The sequence below is a fragment of the Periplaneta americana genome, chromosome 5 (genome assembly GCF_040183065.1).
Source record: "Periplaneta americana isolate PAMFEO1 chromosome 5, P.americana_PAMFEO1_priV1, whole genome shotgun sequence".
Lineage (NCBI taxonomy): Eukaryota > Metazoa > Arthropoda > Insecta > Blattodea > Blattidae > Periplaneta > Periplaneta americana.
In genome coordinates this window covers 107163734-107191272 of record NC_091121.1, presented here as the reverse complement: position 1 = coordinate 107191272, position 27539 = coordinate 107163734, and the positions used below count along the sequence as shown (strand labels likewise).

The 27539-nt window shown below is 34.9% G+C and overlaps 1 protein-coding gene across 4 annotated transcripts in view; it reads left to right on the top strand.

The window, feature by feature from the left end:
* Window positions 1-27539, top strand: part of Nedd4 (E3 ubiquitin-protein ligase Nedd4) — a 97907-nt gene that overhangs the window by 36580 nt on the left and 33788 nt on the right. For 2 of the 4 annotated variants that reach the window (XM_069826378.1, XM_069826382.1), the window contains exons 7-13: window positions 2753-2886; window positions 5202-5337; window positions 11746-11811; window positions 14276-14326; window positions 19309-19588; window positions 26676-26734; window positions 27469-27534. In XM_069826378.1, coding sequence (XP_069682479.1) covers window positions 2753-2886; window positions 5202-5337; window positions 11746-11811; window positions 14276-14326; window positions 19309-19588; window positions 26676-26734; window positions 27469-27534 — 792 coding nt within the window. The remainder of the gene's footprint in view (window positions 1-2752; window positions 2887-5201; window positions 5338-11745; window positions 11812-14275; window positions 14327-19308; window positions 19589-26675; window positions 26735-27468; window positions 27535-27539) is intronic. The other 2 variants (XM_069826379.1, XM_069826380.1) reach the window with 2 other exon arrangements.

Sequence of the window (27539 nt, the reverse complement as noted above, 5' to 3'; positions counted from 1 at the left end):
ACAACTAGCTATATGCGGTGCTTTTCTTCTGGACAAAAAGGTGGTGGAACTCTGTGTAGAATACGGGGAGATGATTACTGTTCAGTGCACGGGAATTTTGTAGTTTTTAATCTCCTTTTCATCCATCTTTCAATGCCTAAGTGGAGTTCAAAGAAAAATTATGTTAAAAACGTAGTTATTAACACGTTTCTCAGTTCCGTGATGAAAAGTACAATAAAAACATGCCGTAATGCCATTTGGTGCATTCCACCAAAAAGAAAGCATTGAGTATACGTATAAAAACGTCTCGTCCATGGCCGAATGGTTAGCCTCTCTGTCTTCCGCCATGGCAACCCAGTTCGACCCTCGTGTGGATCATGAAGAAATTTGTGTTGGACGAAGTAGGCACGAAGGATTTTCCTCAGGTTCCGCCATTTCCCCTCACCATTATCGTAATTCCATCAACATTCCACAGTCACCCTCACTCTGAGATGTCCCAAGCCAGACCTCCAGAAGAAATAAAATGTAACTGACAGTTGTACACATTCGTGTTTAATAAAGATTATTATTATTATTATTATTATTATTATTATTATTATTATTATTATTATTATGTTGTTGTTTTACAATGAAGTCACTCACAGCTGTATTATTCAACTGGTCGATGACTTACAATTGTTTAAAGTACAGTGAATCCCAGCAAGCATTCTGGTGTTTTTGTTGGTCAATCAGCAGCAGGTTCTCCCATTCTACCACCACTGCTTGCATCTGCAAACTCATGGCGCTTTACCAGATTAAAACTTACGTACTATGTTATGTTAACAACATTTGGTACTCATCCTCCTCACGTTATCCGCTGGAAGTGTTGCCCATCTTGTGTGATATTTAATTCACATCACATTCACAGGATATGTTTCTTTAAACCCATTCACTAAATTTAGTACTGTTTTTCTACACGGATCTGGGCAACCAAGAAATTTATGTTTTAAAGTTTTCCTTGCTCTGCTACACATTATCTTTTTCTGTAAATGTTCTACTTACCCCACTTTTATCCGTCTTACACACCGCTATGGGTAGGAGAGAGCAGTTCATGATTAATTGGGCTCCCTAGTTATGGGGTCGGCATGACGCAAGGCCACCTCTGAAACATTACAGGATAATCACAAGTCAACGAAAAAAGACCCAGTCCCATGGATGGAAGATAAGTTTCTTCCATTGCCCATGCCATGAATTGAATCTCGGACTGTTTGTTTGGGAAGTGCATAGCTACAACTGTGGATATGGTTAAACATCAGAAACCATAATTGGGAATTTTTTGACATGAATACATCTATGTTAAAGAGTCACTGTGCTTAAAAAGTAATTTTAATATTAAGGTACTTACGTCAAATTATTTGGAACTAAGTTTCCACTGACAATTTTTTAACTACAGTAAAATCCCTCATAACCAGGACCCAAATAACCAACAATGGCACTTCTGGCTATGCCAAAAAAAAAAAAAAAAAAAAAAAAAAAAAGTTTAAATCTGTCAAATTGCCACAATCTGGGCCATCAGTTTTGCCATATTTGGAAGTTCACACGAACTTCCATTTCCAGTGAATATTCGAACCTAAAATTAGTATACTATTTGTGTTGCATTATGGGTTTTAATAAAGAAAATCCACACAGTTTTTATGTTTATTTAATTATGTTCGAGCCGTCAGTGTTGCCACATTAGGAAGTTTGCACGAACTTTCGTTTTCAGTAAATATTCGAATCTAAAATTAGTGTACTATTTATGTTGTGTGATATGTTTTAATAAAGAAAATCCACATAGATTTTATGTTTAATTATGTTCGAGCTGTCAGTGTTGCCACATTAGGAAGTTCACACGGACTTTAATTTTCAGCGAATATTCGAACCTAAAATTAGTGTATTTGTGTTGTGTGATGTGTTTTAATAAGAAAAATCCACACAGCTTTTATGTTTATTCAGTTATGAGCAAATGATAGAGAAATAAGCTTCACATGGCTGCAGTTTCAACATTTGGCACCATGAAATACGAACTTGTTTTTTGTATATACCGGTATTTATTCAATTATCCAGCAAAATTTCGTATCTGGAACTAGCCTGGTCCCTTTGGTGCTGGATAAGAGGGATTCTACTGTATGTAGTATCAATAAATTCTGTCCCCTGCAGTGGTTGAGTGGTTAGATCGTCCGTCTATCATGCAGGCAGTCTGGTTCGAGTCCCAGTCAGGCCTGAGATTTTTCATTGAAAAATCTGTAGTGACACTTGTGTCAGATGAGATTGCAGTTGAGGTCTTTCTCGGATTCTTCCTTAGGTATCTGCATCATTTCGTCAGCGTCTCTCCATTCTCTTATCATTCCATAGCATTCCCCGAACACTGGTCTATGGACAAGTGAGGTTTCCTGCTCAAAACCTGGGTATGCAGCGAACCTTAGTGTAATCAGTCTGTGTGAATTTGGGAATGTGCCTAGCTTGAGGGTTAGTGGAGTAGATTTTGAAAGGTCGTAGTGATGGCTTATAGTGTACCCTTCCAATAAATTTAATTCAATTAAGAAAACGTTACATACACAGTTTTATTAAAATCGAAGTAAATAAGAATAAGTATGTTATTAATTATGACATGTAATAACCCCCTTCATTATTTCTTCTCAGTTTTCATTCAGTCCAATTGTTAAACAATAAGAAAAAACTTTATTATTTTGCTTTGTATTGTGGTAATATCAGTACATTTTGTATAAAAGGAGAAGATTTGATTGTTGTCTAGCCGGTGTTTGTGCAGAACCAGGAGCAGTTGCCACCACTGCCACAAGGATGGGAAGAACGACAGGATGCCAATGGTCGTACCTATTATGTGAATCACATTGCTCGTTCTACTCAATGGGAAAGGCCTACGTTTAAGTAAGTATTTATTATTCTCTGCTATTATTTGAAGAAACGAATATCTTTTTATTTTTAATTTCAACATAATAATAATAATAATAATAATAATAATAATAATAATAATAATAATAATAAATGTCATTGTACCTTTGTTATATTGAAGTGATTATAAGGAGGGTTGTTTATTATATGTTCTTCTTTGTCTCCTTTTGTTGTCCTCCTTCCTGTATGAATATGTAATAGCCTTTGAGAAACATTAATAAATTATTCTATTTTTCGTTTGTTGCAAGTCACTGCAGTAACAAAACTTGTTTATAATTTTGTGCTTTATCATTGTTTATAACTGAAACTGAAATTCAATGATTGTATATGCTTAACCTAAAAATTTTGTCTTAATGTAATTCAGGACAGCAACTGTAAACAGTAATAATATAATAATAATAATAATAATAATAATAATAATAATAATTAGTAGTAGTAATACTAATAATAATGGCGGCAGAAGCAGTGATAGAGCATGACAGAAGAGTTGGGTCAGTGATGTGCATAGAGTTCCTTGTTAACAGGCTTTCCTCATTCTTCAGTAATAAACTAGCTGTAATAATAATAATTTTTATGTATTATATACAGGGTGATTCATGGATCATGTTTCGTCTCATTATATGTAAACTATGGATGTTAGCATGGACTGTGAAACATGTAAATGGTTAAAATGTCTATTCTGAGATATTTGGCACATTTTGTGTTTATTTACCTTAAAGTTATTAAGTGGGTTTCTGGTGTCTCGTCAGCCCACTTGAGGTGTGTGGATATAAGGGGAAAAATTGAGACAGTGTTGGGTGAAGTTCCTGGATAGCTCAGTCGGTAGAGTGCTGGTGCATTCAGTCGGAGGTCCCGGGATCAATACCCGGCCCCGGAACAATTTTTCTCTTGAAATTATTCAAGTCTGCTTCACAGGGAGCTTTACCTGAAAGCTATGTAGATTTGCATAATATATACATTACTGTAGTATTTGATAACACAATCCCAAGGGAAAAAATGGAACTCTCTGCATCAAAATCCACAGTTAATTCCCGATTTACCACGAAAATCGTCTGTAGCTGCATTTAGATTGGCAACAGGCCATGATTGTTTGGCTAAACACCTGCATAGAATTGAAATATATCAGTCCCCTAACTGCCCATTGTGCAACTCAAACCAAGAAATGGATTCGGAACACCTCAAAATCTGTGCTTCATTGGCTGGTCATGATAATATCTTTGAAAAATATTGGAGTGCAAGAGGTCAAATGACTTTGTCAAATGCCTGGCATTAGAAAACAACAACAACTGTAGTATGTTAACAAAAACCACAATTTCATGTCACACAGAGTTTGTGCTCTCTTGCTGTGGGTTTCTGGCATCTCATCAGCCCACTTGAGGTGTGTGGATATAAGGGGAAAAATTGAGACAGTGTCGGGTGAAGTTCCTGGTTAGCTCAGTCAGTAAAGCACTGGTGCGTTGTCAGATGTCCCGGGATTGATATCCGGCCCTGGAAAAATTTTTCCCTTGAAATTATTCAAGTCTGCTTCACAGGGAGCTTTACTTGAAAGCTAGCTTTACATAATATATAGTGTGTCTGACAAGTCCCGCATCTTAGGCTAATCATAAAATATGTTGAATATTACTCCAATTTCTAAACATGTTATTTACAGTGTGGTGTAACATGTCGGCAATGATTTCACGACAATTTTCCTCGATTCTCATTCGTAGATGTTGCAATCACTAATCTTCACTCCATATACCTTTTCCTTAAGATAACCCCAGAAATTAAGTCAAGTAAATTTAGGTCAGCTGATTGGAGAAGCATATCTTACGATGTTGGGAAATCAGCTTATGCTGAAATTGGATCTCCTAGGTGAAAGACCAACATGGTTCATGCAGGATGATGCTCCACCACATTGTCACACCTTTGCGGAATTGACATTTCAACAACTTTCCTAATCGGTGGATAGGTGCAGTGGACCTATAGAGTGGGCTCCCTGAAAAGTATCGAAATTCAGTATTGGTGTCAGTGGTGTCATGTTTGAATAAGAATTAGACTTTCAGTTCAGAAGCTATTTAGGAAATGTTATATGATTACCTGGATTCTAATGCTGAACACTTAACATCTAGTAATTTTCTTTTCTTAGCTTGTACTCATTTTCAATTTGTGTACCTTATAGTAATACCATACTGCACATAGTATACAGACATATACGTGGAAGGAAGCAAACTCAGCAAGGGGAAAATAGTAGGTTGGGAACCTAAAAAATTACAATTTGATCGTGTTAATAGAATCCTGTTTTATTTCAGCAATGCTGGTACGTGTAATGACCAAGTTCGTGAACGTAGTCTAGAATCTGCAGTAACAGAATTTCAGAGACGGTTTCACATTAGTGTAGATGATATTGAAGCTAATAGAAGAGAAAGTAACTCTACAACTAATCAGGTATGAAGCAATACATATTTTTTAAGCATGAAATTACTGAAGTTCAGAATAAGAATGCTCTGTCATGTTACAGCTTTTCTATTTGTATTAATGAACCAAGTTGTATGCATGTTAAAGCTTGAAATATTAAAATTAGAGGTGGAAATATAATTATTAAAGAAGATATTATTACGAGTGATGATTTTTTGCTACAACAATAGCATAATAATTGCGTTAAAACAGCTATACTACAAATTTTATGTTATTAAAACATTTATTTTTAGGTGCACCATTAGCCAAATAGCTTTCCATACTGGTAACCTGGGTTCGAATCCCGGCAATTCCAAGTGGAATTTGTGGTGACAAAGATGGTTGATGATAGATTTTCATCTGTTCCCTCTACCAAAATTCCACCATTGCTCCAGTAATCATCGTCATGCAGTGCTATGTAGTTCGCCTCCCATGGTGCACCAAGGGCAATGCCTACAGTGGCAAAAAGAACTACAGCTTCATCATGTCTGTTGATGATGGGGATGCTCGAATGAATGACACAGTCAAGTGCCCGCCATTGGATAAAAGAACATTTATTTCAATTATTTGAAGCTCTGATATCGTATTTCAACAGCTGTTATTTTATCCATTTTGAAAAAATGGCTTTCTTCTCATTTTTTAAAGTTAATCATTAGTATAATATTTATGGATTCATAATATGTTTTTCAATTGATCAGAATTTCCACCCCTGGAATGTATATCAAGTAGTGCAGTAGTATTACTTCATCCACTAGTATCCTTTCATGACATTCATAATTTATTATTATTAACTATGTATACTATATACGGTAAAAAAAAAGGAGCAGCTATTACAATAAAAATATTTGTACAATAAGTTATTCTAATATACTATTATCTCACCAGGAATTTTTTTTTTTTTTTTAGTTTTAATTATATTTGCATTATTTATTGAGGAACTTGTGTGTTCGTTTTAAGAGACTTGTCTCGAAACATATCAACTTAAAAAATAGAATCATAAGTAGCAAAATGAAATTTTAGAGGAGGATTGCTAGATATACAAAATTATATTTAAAAAAATACGGATATTTTGAAAGAATTAGAAAGAGAACCAATCACATTTTACATTAATAAATATCACCTTAATGAACAATAACTTATTTTCCACATTTAAAAAACATTTCCATCTCAACAGTTGCTGAAGTACCAATCATTATAGTATAGATCATCTTTGGGGAAACCCCAAAATACTGGGAGGAGACAGAAAACTAGGCTTTATTCTTGAAGGAATGATGGTGGATGGAATGGGGGTGAAGGTGGAAGTGGTGGCGGAACAGTAGTTAATAAACAAGAAATTATATTACATTTTTGTGTTTGTCGATACTGTTACATTAATTTAAATTAATGAAGCTTCATTTCCCCTCAGGTGTGGAGGTTCTATTCGATTTCACCTATTTGTTTGGAAATGTTGGTGAAAATACATCGAAAATAAAAGGTCATATGTGTGTGAAAATAAGAGGATGTGCCAGCTTCCTCTCCCATAGGCCTGATTCTTTTGAGAAAAAATTAATTGTGCAGAATGGCATTTTCCTTAATCTAGAACTCTTTGTAATACATGGGTTGGATAAAAATGAGTGGCAACACTGCTGCCGCATGACAGATGACAGACATGAGTCAGTCATAGGTTTTGTGGAGCTGATAAGACAGTGAGATGAGGGAGTGCAACAAATGGTAACATGTGCATTCGTTGTTTATTATGTGTATGTATTTATTCACATTGCAAATGTGTAAATACCCGTGGCAGTGGTAACTAATTACACTCAATAATGACAATTAATAATAAACACAATTAATAAAAAATACAATTAATAATAATACTAATAAAATAATAATTAATACCAATAATAATTAATAGTAATGTGTTTGTGATTCAATTGCATTATGCAATGTTTTGAAGTGAAGGAGGATAGTGCAAGCACTCTAACTACATGTTTATGAAACTGGAACAACTCTGTAGTATAAAAATAGAAGTTGCAGTGCACAAGACTGTTTTCAGGAATTTTGTGAAGTGTGTGGAGATGGTAGTGTTGCCATATCACACTGTGGCATGATGGATGAAAGTGTTTTGTGAAAGCAGAGATGCCATTCAGGATGATCCCATCCATATTGATGACCATACAATCAGCTCCTTGTTTGATTGGTTATTAAGAAATGTTGTTATAACTTTTTTGATTTTCGATAAGTATGGAAAAATGTATACATTTCCTTATATTCTAAGAAAAATGTATGATAATAGTTCCTTGACTCCTAGCTTTCATAGCTTGCTGCCATTTCGCTACAGAGAACTGCAAAACATAACAATGAAATCTCGACCAGATGCTTGCAATATCGTTTGTTTCTATGTTTACTTTTTCTGCTGCTTAATTTGGAGAGCTCTACAGTCGGAAAATTTCAAGCAGTCCTAGAAATTTGGAGACTTGTCTCAAGGTCTGCCTTGATACTTTTCATATGATGAAGGATCGGTGGAGTGGAGAAAAATTCTCTTTGGCACCGGGATTCGAACCAGTTTTCAGCTCTACGTGCTGACGCTCTATCCGTTGTGGCTTAGTAGTAGAGCATCAGCACGTAGAGCTGAAAACCGGGTTCGAATCCTGGTGCCGGAGAGAATTTTTCTCCGCTCCACCGATCCTTCATCATATGATAATGCAGAATTCCTGCATGGAAATATCATATGTACTTCAGTACATTGCTATAATTTGATACTTTTCGCCCATACACGAGGAGACTTGCTTGTGGATTTGGGTTTATGTCTTAAGGGCCCCATACACGCATATATGCATATATAGGGCCCTTAAGACATGAAAGCAATACCCTCTTCTCGACTTAAAAATACTGCACAGATCCAGAAATATCAGGTTTGACAGAATATCACACTTACTAGAATGTGTGGAAGCAAGCTAATGCTACCATTACCATTTGTCATGATTTTAATAAATAAGAACAAATAAAAACCTTCAATGCCAAACATTTACATAATACTCTCTTAAAGTCAGACTCGAGTTCTGAATCCTTCGATTGCTGTAATACAATTCTCAACATCATGAATGGTTCATGAACCTGACATGTGTTACCCTCAAAACAATAAAACCTGCTACGAGATATCACAGCTGTAAAAGCAGAGGTGTCACATGCAGTACAGACTCAAATGCATTCGAAAAGACTTGATTTTTTTTTGCAGACAAACTAGGGCCTATTGGAGAGAGACCAGATATATATGTTTACTTATTTTCGATGTAGTTTCACTAACTAAATTCCCAAACAAATCTTTGTCAGTCTTTCCTTCTCAGAGTTTGCTGATGACTTCTCATAGATGGAACAGAAGTTTTATCCAAAGCAGAATCTGTGAGATTTTTGTGATGGACAGATTTTACGTGACCAATTTTTCCTCGTCCATTTCATTCCACTGTGCCTTATTATTGCTGTGTCCTGTACTTACTCTTCTGATTCTTAATGTAGTAGTTGTAGTTCATATATAAAATTCTGAATCAGGCTAGAGATTTGCTGATACAGTCATTGTAGTTCATATATAGAATTCTGAATGAGGTTAGAGATTTGCTGATAGTCATCCATGAAACACATCACCTTCCCGATTGAATATCTGTACTTAAGATTCTGGATTGGAAGTGCAGTCAGTGTTCCCACTGTTACTTTTTTTTTGGCATATTACTATTTCTGAGTTCAAAATATCTATGCCAAAATTATATAATATTTGGATTTGTATGAATTGTACTGGCAACATGTGATTAAGAACCAAGAAAGTGCAGATGATATAAAAGAGTTCATGTATAGGCCTACATAAAGTAAAAAGTGACTTTTAAAATTGAACATGCCTCAACAAAAACTAAACTGGTATAATAAACAACTTCAATATCATTTTAGAACTTAATATAAAATATATCATCGTTGATTTTTATGAAATCTCCATGTGACAGTACAGAGCATAATTTTTTCAGAAGAAGAAAAAGGTAATTAAATATCAATAGATATTACAACAACAACAAATGGCTTTTAAGGAACCCGTAGGTTCATTGCCACCCTCACATAAGCCTGCCATCGGTCCCTATCCTGTGCAAGATTAATCCAGTCTCTATCATCATATCCAACCTCCCTCAAATCCATTTTAATATTATCCTCTCGGAACACCTCAAAATCTGTGCTTCAGTGGCTGACCATGATAATATCTTTGAAAAATATTGGAGTGCAAGAGGTCAAATGACTTTATTGTCAAATGCCTGGCATTAGAAAACAACAACAACATACTTCATTTATTGCTGATGCTGATCTCGATTATGACGACATCGTCTGCATAGGCCAAATGAAATTCCTAATATTGGGTAATTTCTTCCCCTTTCTAGTCTCACGGCTTCTTCAATATAACCATCATTCAGATTTAGACTGAAAATCTCGCTGCATAAATACCTTACTACATTATATGGTTCAATTTCGTTTCTGTGCTGGTCTTCCTTGATGCCAAAAATAATTAAATTTTCTTCCTCTGATAAAGTTCAACATTTTTTTAGCTTTATCTGCAATTGATTGTTCCCTTCTAGCTTTTTATGTTCTCCATATTGTTTTGCATTTTTTTGCTTTAGTCCATATATTGTCATTTAAATTCTGTTTGAGCTTGTCCATTATTACCTTAATTTCTTTCTGGATCGATTTTAAAAGCTCTGCCTCCATTCCCTTTATCAGTTCTGGTTTAGCTTAGTACCACCAATTATAAGCACTATTGACAATATTGATCCTGTTGCTCATATTAGTAGTTCATAGCCGAGAGAGTTCTGGTTTCTACACACTTCGCACCTTCTAGCATAGAATCTCCCGATTCTTGACCGATACACACATATATCCACACTCAACTTGTTTTTTCCAAAAACAGTTCTATAAACCCCCAAATTACTTAGTTCCCACTGTGGACCTCGATTAATAGCACTAAAACATTATTCTCCACTATTATGTTCCACTTAAGGTGAATGAACCTGTACTGCTGTGTCAGTATCTGAACACAACGGAGCTTTGCTAGACATGGCTATCTTCGTTCAATGTTAATTGATGACTAAATATAAAACATATTAGTACATTGCTTACAAATGGCTTTTAAGGAACCCGGAGGTTCATTTCCGCCCTCACATAAGCCCACCATCGGTCCCTATCCTGAGCAAGATTAATCCAGTCTCTACCATCATATCCCACCTCAAATCCATTTTTATATTATCCTCCCATCTACGTCTCGGCCTCCCCAACGGTCTTTTTCCCTCTGGCCTCCCAACTAACACTCTATATGGATTTCTGGATTCGCCCATATATGCTACATGCCCTGTCCATGTCAGACTTCTGGATTTAATATTCCTAATTATGTCAGGTGAAGAAGATAATACGTGCAGTTCCACATTGTGTAACTTTCTCCATTCTCCTGTAACTTCATCCCTCTTAGCCTCTGTTCCTCTCTCAAAATGAGAGTTCAAGATTCACAACCACACAGAACAACCGGTAATATAACTGGTATTGGTACATTAATGCTAAAATTATTTATGATATCCTTTCAAAATTCTGAAGCATGTCTGGCTGATGTTATTTCACTCGTAAATACTTAATTTGAGATTATTAGTGCTCTTGTGCTAAACATTTTTGAACAACAAACTATTCTTCTCTAAAAAGGCGCAGAAATTTACAAAATGTAATCAAATATGTAGAGTCAAAGTGTATCAGTCTCTCTGTGTGCCTTTCTTTCCTCCCTCTCCCTTTCTCCCTACTTCCTCTTTTGTGCAAGCTGTATTGTTGGTATCAGGTCAAAACAAACTTTTCTTAAAGAATAACATATTGTTCCTAACTAAAATGCATTAATGTCATTGCTACACTCTTGCTATGTGTTAACGTCCCTAAATTATGAGTGCAGATCATGTAGTAAAATTGGTACTCTAAATCGCGAAAACAATGTCGAACAGTTTCTGAGGGGTGTATTGGAAATGAAGTGACTTACTATGGTCAAGAATGAGTGCAGCAACTGACTTTGCTATAGAGAAAGGTGTTCGGTTATAAAGTATGGCTCATAGAGCAGCCATAAAACGCAATGGACTAGGACCCTTATCGGTGCTTAAAAAGTGAGGGAAAGAATACGTTCTGAAAATTATTATGTTAGAAAAATAGTTCTAAGTATTATATTGCATTATGCTTGTGTATGTTACCCTATGTAGTATATTATATTAGTGGTTGTAGCTTTGGAATGATCCACTTTATACTGTCACCTTAAAACTTGTAGTTATTATGTATATTGAATATTTTATTCCTTTATTCTGAATGTTACAATAATTTTGATGTGGCATGTATTCCATTTTGTGCATGCCACATACTGCTGATCAGGAAAACAGCAGCACTGAAAGTGATGAGGAAGAAGATTCTGATTTACTGGGGGTAGAAAATGAAGAGGTATGGTCACACCTCTTGTATGCATGGTAGTAATAGATATTCTGAAACATGAATAGCTTTATTAGACTAGATTCTCTTCCTAATGAGAAGTCTTCTATTATTGTCTCTCGGCAAAGGAAATTGGTAACTCATTGTGGTGAGTGTAGACTAGAAATGCTTGGTTTTAGTATCTCTTCAAACATAGCATGTTTGATTTCTGATAGATGACATTAAGGCATGTTACACATCACTGAAACAGTAAGTGACTACAAAACAGGTACATATTCTCATTAGAAGTGGGAAGAGTTGTATTTCTGTATGAATTTTGCACATGTTAATATTATAACTTGCTAAGAAAGTGAAATTTATCTGTGCTATGTTAAATTCCTTTTTGTGCCATCAGTACAGCCCGGATATATATGCACTTGTAGTGTGTAAAAAAGCAGGAGGAAAGATTCTGTAAAATAGAAAAAAAATAATAAAAAGTCTAGAATAACTCTTCTCGGGTTTTCAGCCAGGTGAGTTGGAGATTAGCTTCCAAGCTTTCGACGGCTAGCTCTGCCATCTTCTTCAGGGACGAAGAAGATGGCAGAGCTAGCCGTCGAAAGCTTGGAAGCTAATCTCCAACTCACCTGGCTGAGAACCCGAGAAGAGTTATTCTACATCAAACGCCGGGAAATTCTCAAGTCATACAATAAAAAGTCTATTAATTTACATTTCAATAGCAAAAATGACCATTTTATTGGTTGCAAATCATTACAGAATGCTTTTTACAACTCTATGGTCAAATTCTGCCTCAGATGAGGGGCAAAATTAAAACCTTCTCTTTGAAAATCCACGTTGTGAAAGGATAGAATATGAGACTATAGATGTTGAATATATGTAGTATCTAAAAGTAAAACAAACTGAAGACGAAGATTCCAGTCTTAGTTGAAGTGCAGAAATAATACTTAAGTAACAAGTTCAAAAGTCCCACTTTAGGTATATACCCTGACGGGATAGGGATAGGGGTGGAGAGGCAACACTTTATGAAATACCAATATAACTGGTGTAATATTTCATTTAAACATTTTCCCAATTGCCACATATTTTCTATTGAGAGTATTTTCTTCTTTTAAGATATTTCACATAATCAGAGACTGGTTTATGACACTTTTCCTCCCAGCACTCATTTTAGACTGTTCTGTGTAGTAAGTATTGTCCTCCCAGCTATAAAGTTCAGGATTTCGATCTTAACCCTTAACATTTGGTGGAATTACAATAAAATCGTTTAGACTTTGCAGAGAGCTTAAGATTTAATTTTGTGATATATCATGCTTCTAAGTCTATAAGAAGCTACAAAACAATTTATATAATTAAATATGGGCAGTGCTTATATTCACAAAATTGAAAGCCTAAACAATTTTATTTCCACCTGTGATATGGCCAGGTAACGAAATCATAAATCATAAATTTTGTAGCTGGAAGGAGATCATATTTATTGCACAGAACAGTTTAAAATAAGTGCTGAAGAGAAGGAGAGCCATAAACTAGTATCTGATACTTGAAAAATCTTAAGAATGAGGAGACAATACTGCTCTTAACAGAAAAAAGTATGTTAACAGTGGGAAAATAAGTATTTGATACATTTTTTTTTCTGGTTAGTGTAGTTGTGGTGGTGGCATGGCAGTGGTAAAAACTGTAACAGCTGTTGTTGATATTGCTGTGGTGATGGTTATGGTTGTGGTTGTGGTCATGGTCATGGTGGAAGAGCTCATTGTTGCAATTTAAGTAAGGTAATCCACAAGGAGAGAAGCAGCATATATATATGTTTTATGAAGTGATGTATAATGTGTAAGTGAATTGAAAACTAATGAATGTACCAAAAAAAAAAAGGAAGAAAGATCCACCAGAAGAGATGTGATTAAAAATAGTAGAAGCAGCCATGAATTCTAGAAATTAGAGCGAATTAAAATAGTTGAAGCAGCCATGAATTCCAGAAATTAGAGCGGAGAACAGTGGATGAACAGACAAGAATAGAATGAGGGCAACAGAAGATGACAACAGTCGTTATGGAATTGGATAGAAATATTATTATTGTTGTTGTTTCCTATGGCTTGATGGGTTTTATTTCATTTTGCTTTGCGTGTCCCAATTCAGTCCTGCAATGTTGTTTTTTTGTTCAAGGATGTGATTTAATTCTTTGCAAGATAGGAGGTGCTCAGCATCCATTTTCTATCCAGGTTGTTTGCAAATGTTGCATTTTTCAGACTGGTAGATCTTCATACGTGTGAGATGAACAGCAAAGCAATCATGTCCTGTCTTCAATCTGAATATACCTATCACCTCCTTTCTTGGTCTATTATTCTTAGAGATATAATTATATTATTATTTGTGGCAACAGAATTGCATTCTTACGAATATTCTTTACAGTTACCAGTGTGGTGAAGTGGGGTTGTGATCAGATATTAACAAGTGTATTAATTTTACTAACTTCTTGTTCTAGGCAAGTGATGTTACCGACAGTCCTGCAGCATCACGTCATGAAGGAGAAACTGTAAGTAAATAAACTCAAACACAAAATTCTGTTAGCAATGTTAAATTCTTTCTGCTGAATGTCTGTAACTTCAGTATGTTCCAGAAGAAACATGGGTATATCTTCTCAAGTGTGGCATATACTCACTCTTTTGTCACATATTCTATGTAAATCAAATAAAGATATACGGAAAATGGAGATCTGCTAGCAGTACTAATGCTGATGTGATAAGATTATCCTCTAATAGACATATACTGTATTTATTTTGAGTAATGTAAAGTGTATTGAATTATGTGTTAAGGTGTATGCATCTAATATAGGCAGACAGCATAACATGTCTTGCAAGTAAGAGTATTGGCCCAGGTCACATGTATAACAGATTGGCCATCCCAATGTTAAAAACGGTAACATGTGGAAGACAACCACCACCAGAATCGCCACAGTCAATTGGGAACAACCGCTAGATGGAAGTACAGTTGCTCCATATAATTCAAATGAGAGTTATAACGTGTCTTCTTATGCAGTAGCTAGATGGCAGAATAGTGAAATTGATAAAAGTTGTTGCTGTCAAAGCCTATAAGGCCGAGCAGTCTGTTATATATGTGATCAGGGATAATGGGAATGGACTTGAATTTTAAATACATGTATCATTACTTAAGAATAGGTAGAAGTAATTTATGAATTCCCAACGTCTTAATTCCTAGAAACAAATAACTTCCTGTACTTGTAGGATAAACCATTGAACAAGTGACAAGTAATCCTACTGAGCCAAGACATTAAGGAGGGATTTAATAAAAATGAAAAGACACTAGCAATATTTGTTGATCTTAAATCAGTTTACGACAATGTTTGGAAACTCCAACAATTGGGCATTAAAGCTAATATGCTGTGGTGGAAATCTGAGTTTGTGAGTTTGTCTCTGAAAGATCCTGTGCTACAATTTATAGATAAGCAACTTATAGTTATAAACAAACCCATTTAGGGCTACCTTAAGGAGCTGTGTTAAGTACAATATTATTTAATGTTTACATTAATTATTTACTAAAACAACTGAATTCAGTCATCTTTAACAGAACTCAGATTGGTGTTCATGTAATGTTTTTTTAATTGTTCATTTTAAGATCCTTTATCAAGTTCTGTGGTTATCTAGCATCTGAGTGAAATGAAGGTGATAATGCCAGCAAAGTAAGTCCAGGGTCCAGCATCGAAAGTTACTCTCAGCATTTGCTCTTAATGGATTCAGGAAAACCCCGGAAAAAACCTCATCCAGGTAGCTTGTCTCCTCCAGTATTTGAACCTGGGCCCGCTTGTTTCATGGTCAGACATGCTAATCATTACTCCGAAGTGGTGGACTCAAGTAATTTAGTGTATGTAAATGCACACCAAAAAAATCCAGCATTCATTTTTTTTCTTTAAAGAAGAGGAAGAGGAGGAGGAGGAGGAGGAGGAGGAGAAGAAGAAGAAGAAGAAGAAGAAGAAGACAGTTCAAATTACCTAAATTATGGTGATACTAAATTACAAAAAAATGGACGTGCTAAATATCTATGAGTACATCTCAAAATCTGTTCGTCAGTGGCTAACCATGACAATATCTTTGAAAAATATTGGAGTGCAAGAGGTCATCGCGTAGCTCAGTGGTCAGAGCGCTTGGTACATAGAACCAAGGACCCAGGTTCGATCCCCAGCACCGGAGCGAATTTTTCTCCTCAAAATATTAATTGTCAATATTACAGATATTATTCTGTAGGACAAATTAATAAAAAAATCTATAATATTCTCATAGCTGCAGTGCATACATTTGTACAGATTACTGTACACGTAACTGCGGAATCCCGGCCAAATAAGTCACTCAGCTGAGTGCGCTCCTAGTATAATGGCAGTTGACATTGGACATACACGTCAACATATATGCCTAACTTGGAGTCAGGTCACAAAGGGAAACATTGAAGGAGGAAGGTTCGACCGGTGCTGTGGATTGAATTTGGAGTAGCTCAATGGTCAGAGCGCTTGGTACGTAGAACCAAGGACCCGGGTTCTGTCCCCGGTGCCGGAGCGAATTTTTCTCCTCAAAATATTAATTGTCAATATTACAGATCTTCTGTAGGACAAATTAATAAAAAAATCTATAATGTAATAAAGTGTTAAATAGGCTGACTAGTACAAAATGGACAACTCAAGACAAACAGGACACACAACATGCTGTACATACATAAAGCCTATCCTAAATATTACGGTGAAACATAAATCACAGTATCATCTTCAAATAACGAAATTCTAGAACATATTATACAAAATCAAGCTGCATACATAATGACTGGAATGATCGAGAGTCTACACCAATAGCAACCAAGCAAATTATCACCTCCAATAAACCCACCATTTTAGATCTTGGAATGCAGACTCTTCAGACATGCGAAAAAAATAAGGCTTTCCAATACTAGTAAACGGAACAAATATCATGACTCCATACATATGGTATCCTAAAAACTCAAAATTGATTCTTTCAAGAAATCTTACAATTGAAACAAAATGTGGATATATCAAATGAAAAGAAAATCTGCTAGATCCTTGTAATCCAATCAATAACATCGTGATCCCTCCTATATTTCTTAGTTTTAAACATAACATTTAACACGAAACATATTAGTGCTGAAGAATCAAAGACAATAACTGTGTTAACTCTCTACAGAAGATATCTGCAAAATAACTGGATTCACGTTTACACTGATGACTCTATTTTCAATCATGAAGATGCTGGAGATGGTGCAATCTGCTGGTTCTTTTCTTTGTACACAGCAAATAATGCTGGAGAAATTATTTAATGCTTTTGTAAAAGTTTTGTAAATAAATGATGGAGAAATTTAAGTCATTCTCCAGCCATAAACTTACTTTTATGGCTTCACAATTATAAAAATATAGTCATATTGTCAGACTGAAATGCAGCAATGCAGGTCATAAGTTCAACTACCTCACTAATATTAACAGCATCAAAATGACAATAGAAGAAAAAGCACTGATTCAGTATGAAAAACTTATTAGATTACCATGAAACAATTGGCATTCATACAGTCCTCTCTGTAGATTTAAAACTGAAAAAAGTTTCATATCCATTGTTCAAGAATTAAAACAGAAAATCAATATCCTGAATTTAAAAGAAAACCTACAAATTAAACCAAACCCTTTAACTCTATTAAATATAGAATGTAATCTAAATTTAACAGAAGAAATACTAAAATCAGAAGTAAACACTGAAATACTAAAACAATTGTCTTTAGAGACAATTAATATTAGGTACCCTCCACATAACTGGCTTCATTTATACACTGACGGATCCTTGATCTCCAGAGAAGAAGGTGCCGGTGCAGGTGTTACGTGCTGTCTCTTCTCACTTTATAGATCTCTTGGGTATGGAACAACAAGTTTTGATGGAGAAATCATTGCAATAAGTGAAAGTCTCAGGAATCTTCTATGCCACATCAATAAATTTAAAAATGCAGTTATATTGTCAGACTCCAAAGCAGCTATTCTATCAATAGTCTTTAAACACACACCTTCATCTCAAACAGCAGAAATAACTAAAATGCTCTCTCAATTAATATCACTCAATAAAAGAATTGTATTCCAATGGATACTATCCCATTGTGGAATCCTGGGAAACGAGAATGCAGATGCTTTAGCATAGAAGGGCAGCACTGCTACTTACAGACCTGTTACTAAATCTACATATTACTCTGTGAAAAGATTTATTAATTCTACATACTTAGGCTTCAACAAACAAAATTTGATAACACAATCTCAAGGGAAAAAATGGAACTCTCTGCATCAAAATCCACAGTTAATTCCCGATTTACCACGAAAATCGTCTGTAGCTGCATTTAGATTGGCAACAGGCCATGATTGTTTGGCCAAACACCAGCATAGAATTGGAATATATCAGTCCCCTAACTGCCCATTGTGCAACTCAAACCAAGAAATGGATTCGGAACACCTCAAAATCTGTGCTTCAGTGGCTGGCCATGATAATATCTTTGAAAAATATTGGAGTGCAAGAGGTCAAATGACTTTATTGTCAAACGCCTGGCATTAGAAAACAACAACAACATAAGTTCAACTACATGTCTAGGATGGAGAAAATTACATTCCCAGTAATATTAGAAAAATTAAGAATTTAAATAAAAGTTCAGTACTACAATGGATTGCAACTCCCTGTAGGGTATATGATAATGAGAAGACTGATATATTGACAAAGAAAAATCTAGTCAGAATTTTATTAAGACAGAAAAATTCTCTTATGAGTTTATTAAAAGAATCATCAAATGGAAAAAAAATATCTCGACTATCAACACAAACTAACAAATGAAAACACTTATGAAACAGCTGCAAATTAATCCCTGGTCTACCCCAGAAGTCTCCTATGGCTGTATTTAGACTAGGTTTTTGTTACTATTGTTTTGGCAAACATCTTCATAGGTTTGACCTGGTAACCTCTTCTAATTGCCCACTACATCCTGATGAGGAAGAAATAGATACCTATGAAATATTTGGTATCTTATGAATCTCTGAAGCTTCAGGAAGACATTATTTCTGAATATTGGGAAGCACAAAGGAGAGCAACTTTGATATTGATCTTAGCATTAGATACACACTTTCCCTTGTCCAATGTTATTACCATACTACCACCTTCTGTCTCTCCTCTTTTCCTCGTCATCATGATTGGGATGCGAAAAAACTGTAAGTAACGTGAACTTAATTTTTAATGGAAAGTAACCTACAATTATAATTGGTGTATGCAGATATGATTGAAATTAATTTGTGAAATAAAATGGATACATACAATTTAGAATCCATTCAGATTCATTCAAGGTATAATCTATTAACATGATTAACTAAACAGATGAATGGATGGGTCATTGATGATTTCAGTTAATACATTTTTGTTTGGGTAAGAGATCGAAATAGCTTTAACAACTGGGTGTCATAACTTCCTTTTATGTTTGTTTCAGCCGTCCCCGCCTGAGCCACGAGTACCAAATACATTGGGTGTTAACTCAGAGGGATTGCCTCAGGGCTGGACTATGCAAGTGGCACCCAACGGTAGGGTTTTCTTCATTGATCACAACGAAAGGTCTACAACGTGGGTAGATCCTCGTACAGGACGAGCTAGCCCAATGCCAAATCAGAATCATCCACCAAATAGACGGCCTGAAGATGAACTAGGAACTCTGCCAGAAGGTTGGGAAGAACGGGTTCATACGGATGGAAGAATATTTTTTATTGATCATAGTAAGTTTTATCTTAATTTCTTAGGATTGTTAAGATTAAAATACAGCAAACTCTCGATTATCCAGGCTAATCACCAGACAAATGAGCACAGATAATACGATTTTTGCTATTTACTGCAGAATGAATCTTTTTGTATATTAGACATGGAAAATGCAATATGTCAAACATTTAACAATTTTCACTGTTGGAAAAAATGTAATACAATTACACAGACCTTAAAATGTCATTTTCTGTCTTCTGGTGTAAAGTAATCGGTAATTTTCTTTTGCTTTTGAGATTCATTTAAATTCTTTCTTATACAAGTAAGAATGTTACAAAGTGCAACAATATCAGTGTAATTAAAATTTCATTTTTCCACATAATCTAGAATAGTATTAACACTGGCTTAGCTTTATGAGGGCTGAGCCTGGGACATGTCTGTACACTTAGGCATGCTTTGGTCCATTGTTTGCCATATATATGCGATGATTGACTATGTCTGACAGGTGGCCTTGATGGCATTCGTGAATCACTTATACAATGATTGTCAGACATTAAATGGGAATGTTCAAGACATTATACTACTACTGATAATGTCTATATAAAACCAATAATTACGTACTGTGGTGCAATTTTAATAACAGCAAATCTTAAAAGATAAAATGATTAGAAAATCGAAATCCCCCATTAATTACAGAAGCTGTCAAATCTACTGCAATACCTGCAATGCAACTAATAGTTCCTCATTCTCCTACTGAATATCTAGAAAAGGATGTAATTATTCAATACAAACAATGTGTCAAACTTTCATTTAGCAATTGGGAGCTAAGATACTTATAGTTAACTTTAAATCTCAGAAAACTTTCTTTCTAAAGTACATGAAATTAAATAAAACTTCCCAACAAATGAAGAAAATCAGATTCATGAAACTAACTAACCCCACACAAGCAATAGAAGTAGAGTATTATCTGGACCTAGTTGAAGATACCAAGAAAAGTGACACTTCAAAAGATGTCCTATAATTGTTTGTTTTTTTTTTTTTAACTTTGTTATTTAATGACGCTCTATCAATTATGGGATTATTTAGCATCAATGGAATTTATGACAGTGAGATGGTATTTGGTGAGATGAGGCCGAGGATTCACAGTAGATAACCAGACATTCTCCTTAAGGTTGGGGAAAACCTCTGAAAAAACTCAACCAGGTAATCAGCCCAGTATTATAGGATCATGCTTTAGACAGCTCTATGCATTAATTGTTTCAATTTGGAATTTGCTGTGCTATCAGCTGTTGCACAGACTATTTGTACAGAGCATTCAAATTAACTCCCAGCTGGGAACACACACATCAGACATACCTTGCATGATTGGTGTCATCATGAATCCGCAGCTCCTCATGTACTTTTACTTATATAACTTTAATTTACTCATTAATATCTAATTAATTTTTCCAAAAATTTATATAGCCTATGAACCTTGAGTTCTTTAATTAAATTAGAACCTGATGTTGATTTAAAAATCTATAAGAAGTGTAATATGAGTATATGTTTCACCCTTTATGTCCTAACTCTATGAGATTACTTGTTCATTTGTAGAGTGGTGTCTTCTGAATTCCTGCTTGATTTGCTAAGAAGAGGTTGTTTTCCAGGCACCTATCAATGAAGTCTTGCTAATACTCTTCATAACTTCGCGAATTTTTTCTGGTTTCATAGATGAAATGACAATAGCCTTTTTTCAAGCAATGGCGGTCATATCCTGCACCCATACTTTAGTATTCACTGGGAGCAACACAATGGACACAAACAAAATTAGAAAAATTACAGAGAAAGACACATTTAGTCATAAAGTACAATAATCAGTGCTGTAGTTGGAAAAAGATTTTAAGTGGAACTCACCTCACAGTCTATTTCAGAAGACCCCAGATTGCCTCATATGTAACTTCTTTCACTGGCTGTCGGTTTCTGCATGCTGTTTCATTTGCCATGTTGCAACCATGACTGTACGTCTTTAAACTCTTGAAGTAGAGAACCAACACTGTTTATGAATATCAACCCACTTGCTGGGGAAACAAGGAGAGCATTATTCTTCTTTGATATTAGTACTTCATTTATTGTGCTGAATGATCTTTTGCATTCTGTTGTTGAAATTGGCACAGTGTCGATTGTTTGTTTCAAAATTTTCAGTTCATGTGTTTCTTTCATAATCAAACTCACGGAAAGCAATTATGAAGAGTCTCTTTTCTAGCAAACGAAAAACATCACAGTCTGCTCACACTTCTTTTTTATTATCCAATTTAATAAACCCTATTTCGCCCTGAGGTATATTAGGGTTATAGTTTGCATCAAAATACATATTTTATAATCAATAAACAATAGTAAAGTTATAATATAAAATAGTGGTCACAGTTACAATTCACATGAATTATGTAGAAGAATGCACCTTAATGAAAAAAGGATCCTTCTGCTCACATCTTTATCAACACTAATGAGAGACCAATTTATTTACCGAATTCAGTTCATTTACAAGTAAATTAATTTGTTCATCACTTAGCAAGAGAAAACTTCAATTGGTTACAAGGGAAATTGATTAGCTTGGCGGCGTTTCTTGATACTAACTTCAACTTCATACAACAAAGTGTATGCTTTGTATGCGTGCATAGTAATGGAATGCATAGAGGAAAAAAAGATGAACTGTTGACAGCTCACTCCATCTTTTTCTAACATAATGTTTTTCTGTTCAACGGAAGGCTACGTAAATTGAAATTCATTCGAATACTGGACCCGATAAAAAAACAGAATCATTTTACTGATAAATATTTAGCTAGAATTAAAAGGTTTTTTTAAATTGAATTTAACAGAGAGGGGCACTATGGCCCAGCACTGCGACCTTGTTCAGATCTATTGCGCTAGCCCTCTGTTGACGCATTCCCAAACCCACACCAGCCGACCACACTAAGATTCTCTGGTCCAGGTTTCGAGCAACCAACCCTACTCGTCCCTAGACCAACCTCCTCCATGTGTCGCCGGCCGGCATTTGGGGAACGCTATGGAATGATAATGAAATAAGGAAATGGTGACAGAATGATGTAAATGCCTAATTTTGGGAAAAACTGGAGAACCCCAGGAAAAACCCTACTGTGACCTTGTCCGCCACAAGTGTCACAAAAAATCCCAGACCTGACCGGGAATCGAACCCAGGCCGCCTGCATGATAGTCTGAAGGTCTGACCATTCAGCCACCACAGAGGTGAATTAAAAGGTTATTTATACCAGAAGAGTGAAGTCATATTAATTTTTAATCGGAACGGTAAAGTTCAACTAAAATTTTAACCGTACTCCAGTTCGTTCTGGCCCAACTACAGTACTGACAATAATAATAATAATAATAGTAATAGTAGTAGTAGTAGTAGTAATAATAATAACAATAACAATAGTAATAATAATAATAACAATAGTAATAATAACAAAAGATTACCAGGGATATTTAAATCTGTGTCCCATGTCGGGTAACATCCACCATGCAATATCCACGTTGCAGTCCCACGGTGGGCAGCATCCGACACATTTCTCGTGCAGACTGACTGCAGTATTTAAATCCGACCGCAAAGGGTTAAAAAGTAGGACTTCTCCTGGTCTGGAGGTGAATGAGACTTGATTGTATTCTTTTTTTTTTTTTTTTTTTGCTTCGATACAAAACATGATTATGTTTATCATACACAAAAATTAACCCCCTGCTTAATTACTGTATATTATCAGTATAGCATTTAATGATGTCTGAGAAACAATACAACACTGCAGTAACAGGATGAAAATTACTTGTATAGACTGATAACTGTCACAGATGTAATGAGATTACAAATTATTTAATCAGAAAATAACACGCCAACTCTCTAACAAACTCCAAATTGGCTGGTATGATTCAGTGCCTCTCAATGTCTACTTCATTCTGCAATTATGCCTGAACTTGGACAGTAAGGAGCTGTACTCTGATGGCCTGGCCCCGAACACTACTAACTGCTCTGTAGAAATTGAATAGTAATAGAATAACCATTTAGTTACTTGTAGATATGTCAGTGTGCATTCTAGTTTATTTCGTGATGGTGAATTCATTTGCAAACCAGTGTTGAAAAGTTTCACATTAGTACTAATAATAATTTTAATTTTTGTACCTGAGAGGTATTGTACAATAAGTCCATTTTGTCAATTTCAGGATACTGGCAAAAACAAATTTCACGTTTTTTTTCTTTCATCCCTGGTAAAGTAACAAGCCTATTCCTTTTTGTTTTTTATATAGTGAAATCACAGTATATCTTATCAAGTATAAGAGACACACAGAAGTAAGCAAAAATATGTGAGAAGTATTTTGTTGAAAGCATATGTCACAATTGAATAGAAATAAATGCCAGTGGATAATTAAAAAGTATGTATTTCTAATCCATTTAGTATGGAAATACATTTAGCTTAAACAGCGTTATCTTACATAAAAAATAATTGAAAATTTGTTAAGTTCAAGTATATAATAAAACAGACATATTCTGAACTGTGAGAAAAGAATCAGTATTTCGTTGCATACTCCCGAGCTTTGATCACAGCAGCACATCTGTTTGGCATTGAATCCACAAGATTTTGCAATCGCTCGTGTGGAAGTTGTGACCATTCTTCCAATAAGACAGCAAAGAACTGATCCTTATTTGTGTAACTTCTATGACTAACACGTCGATCCAATTTATCCCAGAGATGTTCAGTAAGATTAAGATCCGGTCTCTGGCTTGGCCAATCCAAAAGTTTGATTTTTTTTATCTGCAAAGATTTTTTTTAAATGGCTGGAAATGTGTTTTGGATCATTGTCCTGCTGAAAAATTCATTTATGTGACATATTCTTCCTCCCATGTGGAACCATATTCTTTTAAAAAATGTCACTATGCAAGAAATGATCCATATTCCCTTCTATTTGGACTAGAGGACCAACTCCACTTCTAGAAAACATCCCCACACCATGATGCTACCATCACCGTGCTTAATGGTCGGTACCTGGTATTTTTGTTATCTCTTTGTTTTTTGGTCGACGTACATGCTGCACACTAACAGAAGAAAATAAATTAAATTTACTCTCATCACTCCATAACACCTTATACCAGTCTCTAGTGTTCCATGTTTGATACATTTTTGCAAACTCTTGCCTGGTCTTCCTACTTTTTGGATTTATAAGTGGTTTTCGTGATGGTCGTCTACCAATTAAAGCACCAGCTACTAGGCGACGTTTCACAGAAGAGACATGTAGTTCAGTCCATGGTGCTGCTCTAGATCATCCCTAATTTGTCGAGCCAATTTTCGTGGATCAGCAACCGACTGCTTACAAATGATTCTGTCCTCCCTCACTGTTATTTTTCGAGGACAACCAGATGTTTGCTTATTGTCTACTGACCCTTCTTGTTTTTGTCATCGACTCCACACACGAGTTGTTGTGGTATACCAAAATATTTAGTAATGCTAGACTGCGATTTTGCGATTTTCCCTTCTTAAAGCTTTTAAAACATCTTGTCTCACATCCACAGAGTATTCCTTTTGTTTTGGCATGCTTGCAGTGGTCTGTACAAATACACAAGCACTGTCTAAATACCTGAACACCAATATTTAGTATACCGGTATACCATGTCACCAAATCAAACCACAAAATATTTATGAGCTAATGGAATATACATTTATAATGTTATTTTATGAACTTGCCTGTTTCGTAGATATGTAACCACAGCAATGTGACACTACTCATAGAATGACACAGCTGTGTGCTTTACGTTATTGTAACTGCATGCAAACAGTACTGACAACATAAAACCTTAACTCCAAAATACTTTTGAGCGCTACTGTATATCCCTAATATATTTTCATCTTCTTTTGAAATAAATTCTTTGAATCTGAAATCAGTTGTCCCAGGACTTAACAGAGTATATCTTTAAGCAAATCTTACTTACCGTAAGGAATTCAGTAGTGCTATAATCTCAAAATCGCAAAATTTGTACCTAACTTACACAGTAAAACCGCATTTTAACTTTCCCGTTTTTAAGGAATAATCTGTTAAGTCCAGCCAGATTTCATCATAAGAATAATGTAATTAATTCCTGCTTTAAAGGAAACCCGATTTAAGAAATTTTCCGCTTTTAAGGAATACTTTTCAAGTGGATTTTGTGATAATGAAGCCCAAAATATCAACTCGAATTTCAATAATCAATAGTACCGGCATATATGATAGCACATCTTAATTGATAGCAATGTGGCAGCATTATTCTTCATCATTCTTCATGTTCTTGCTTTGCATTTCTTTCACAGAGTGGTTGCTTTGCTTGCTTTGCTGTCGCGAATTGTGTGAATCCTGTTTCAAAGTTTTTTTTTTTTGTTTATGCTGTTTATGCATCATTATAATGGCAACTAAATGGAAGAAATTAACTATTGGAAAGAAAGTGAAAATAATAAGGGATGTCGAAACTAATCTTCAAATAACACTATCACATATGGCAACTACTTCATTATGGGGAATAATGAAGAAGAATAAGAAGAAATTTTCTATGCTGAGTGTCAGTGTGGTTTGGGTTCAACCAAATAGAAAAACATTCGTACCTCACCATTTGAAGAGTTAGAAAATACTATAATGAAATTTATTGTAAATTATAAATGTAGGCCTAATTAAATGATTATAATTAGTTGTCTTATAACTGGTGTTTTGTTGGTATCACTTGTGAGGTTCAGACCTGTCTTTGGACAGATGACAAAAAAAAAATGTTTGTTACAGAACACACGTTAATATTAGTTATTTTAGCTTTTCCTTTTCATTTTATGTAAACCTCCTTTTAAAGTAAACCCCCCATTTAAGGAAAAAAAAAAAAAAAAAAAAAAAGGTAATCCCTCAGAGATTCGTTAGAAAGGGGTTCTGCTGTATTACCTCTGAGGTACAGATTTGATGTAGCATTAATTGCATTTTCTGTCTGTTATGTGAGACTACCACTGAGATTGTTATATGACACTACTCCTCAGATTGAAGACCAAATTAAACACAGGGTAATATCGAATGAAGATTTGACTACGATTTTTTTAATGTAATGTTTTACTATTTCAGATACTAGAACAACTCAGTGGGAAGATCCAAGACTGTCTAATCCTCAAATTGCTGGCCCAGTAAGTTATATTTTGAAATATGTTTTTCTCTTAAAGTATGAAGAGAATGTTATTCATAGATTATTTGATAAGCAAATTGTGTTCCAAAATTGGAATGGTATCTGACTTTACTGAAAGTCTATAATTAGTATTACATACTTGGTAAATTTTTCCAAGCCCATGAGAAGAATGCAAAAGAACATTTCTAGGCTAAAAATTAAAACATATGTGTTTCCATTTAATGCTGTAGAGTGATTAAATATAATGAGGGATATAAAAATAATATACAAACGAATCGAAAGGAAAGATGTTCTTGTATTCTTATCTCACGTCTATGTGTTTCTTTTTAATTGAAGTCCTAAGTTTTTTTTGTAATTTCTTTGCTCATTAGGATTTTTGATAAAGCTGGATTGTATTTATGTAGAAATAAGCACAAAATTGTTGAGAAGAAAGAAATACGAATATTGTACACATTATGTGTAGCAATTTTAGAGCTGTTCTAGAGTATAAATAATTCGAAGAAGAATTGTAAAGCAAAATTAATTTATTTCTTGTTATCACTAGTGTTTGATGTTCCTAAATACAGTAGTTATGTTACTGTAATACAGTCTCACTATTATTACTACCCAATCCTTACTCCATATAATGAAACTTCAGTAATCCAATAGCACTTTACAAAAGGGTGGTTTTAATTATCCATGACACACATTATATATATATATATATAATTTTATTGTATTTGAAACTTCTTCCAGGCTGTGCCATATTCTCGGGATTACAAAAGGAAATACGAATATCTAAAATCTCAATTAAGAAAACCTGTAAG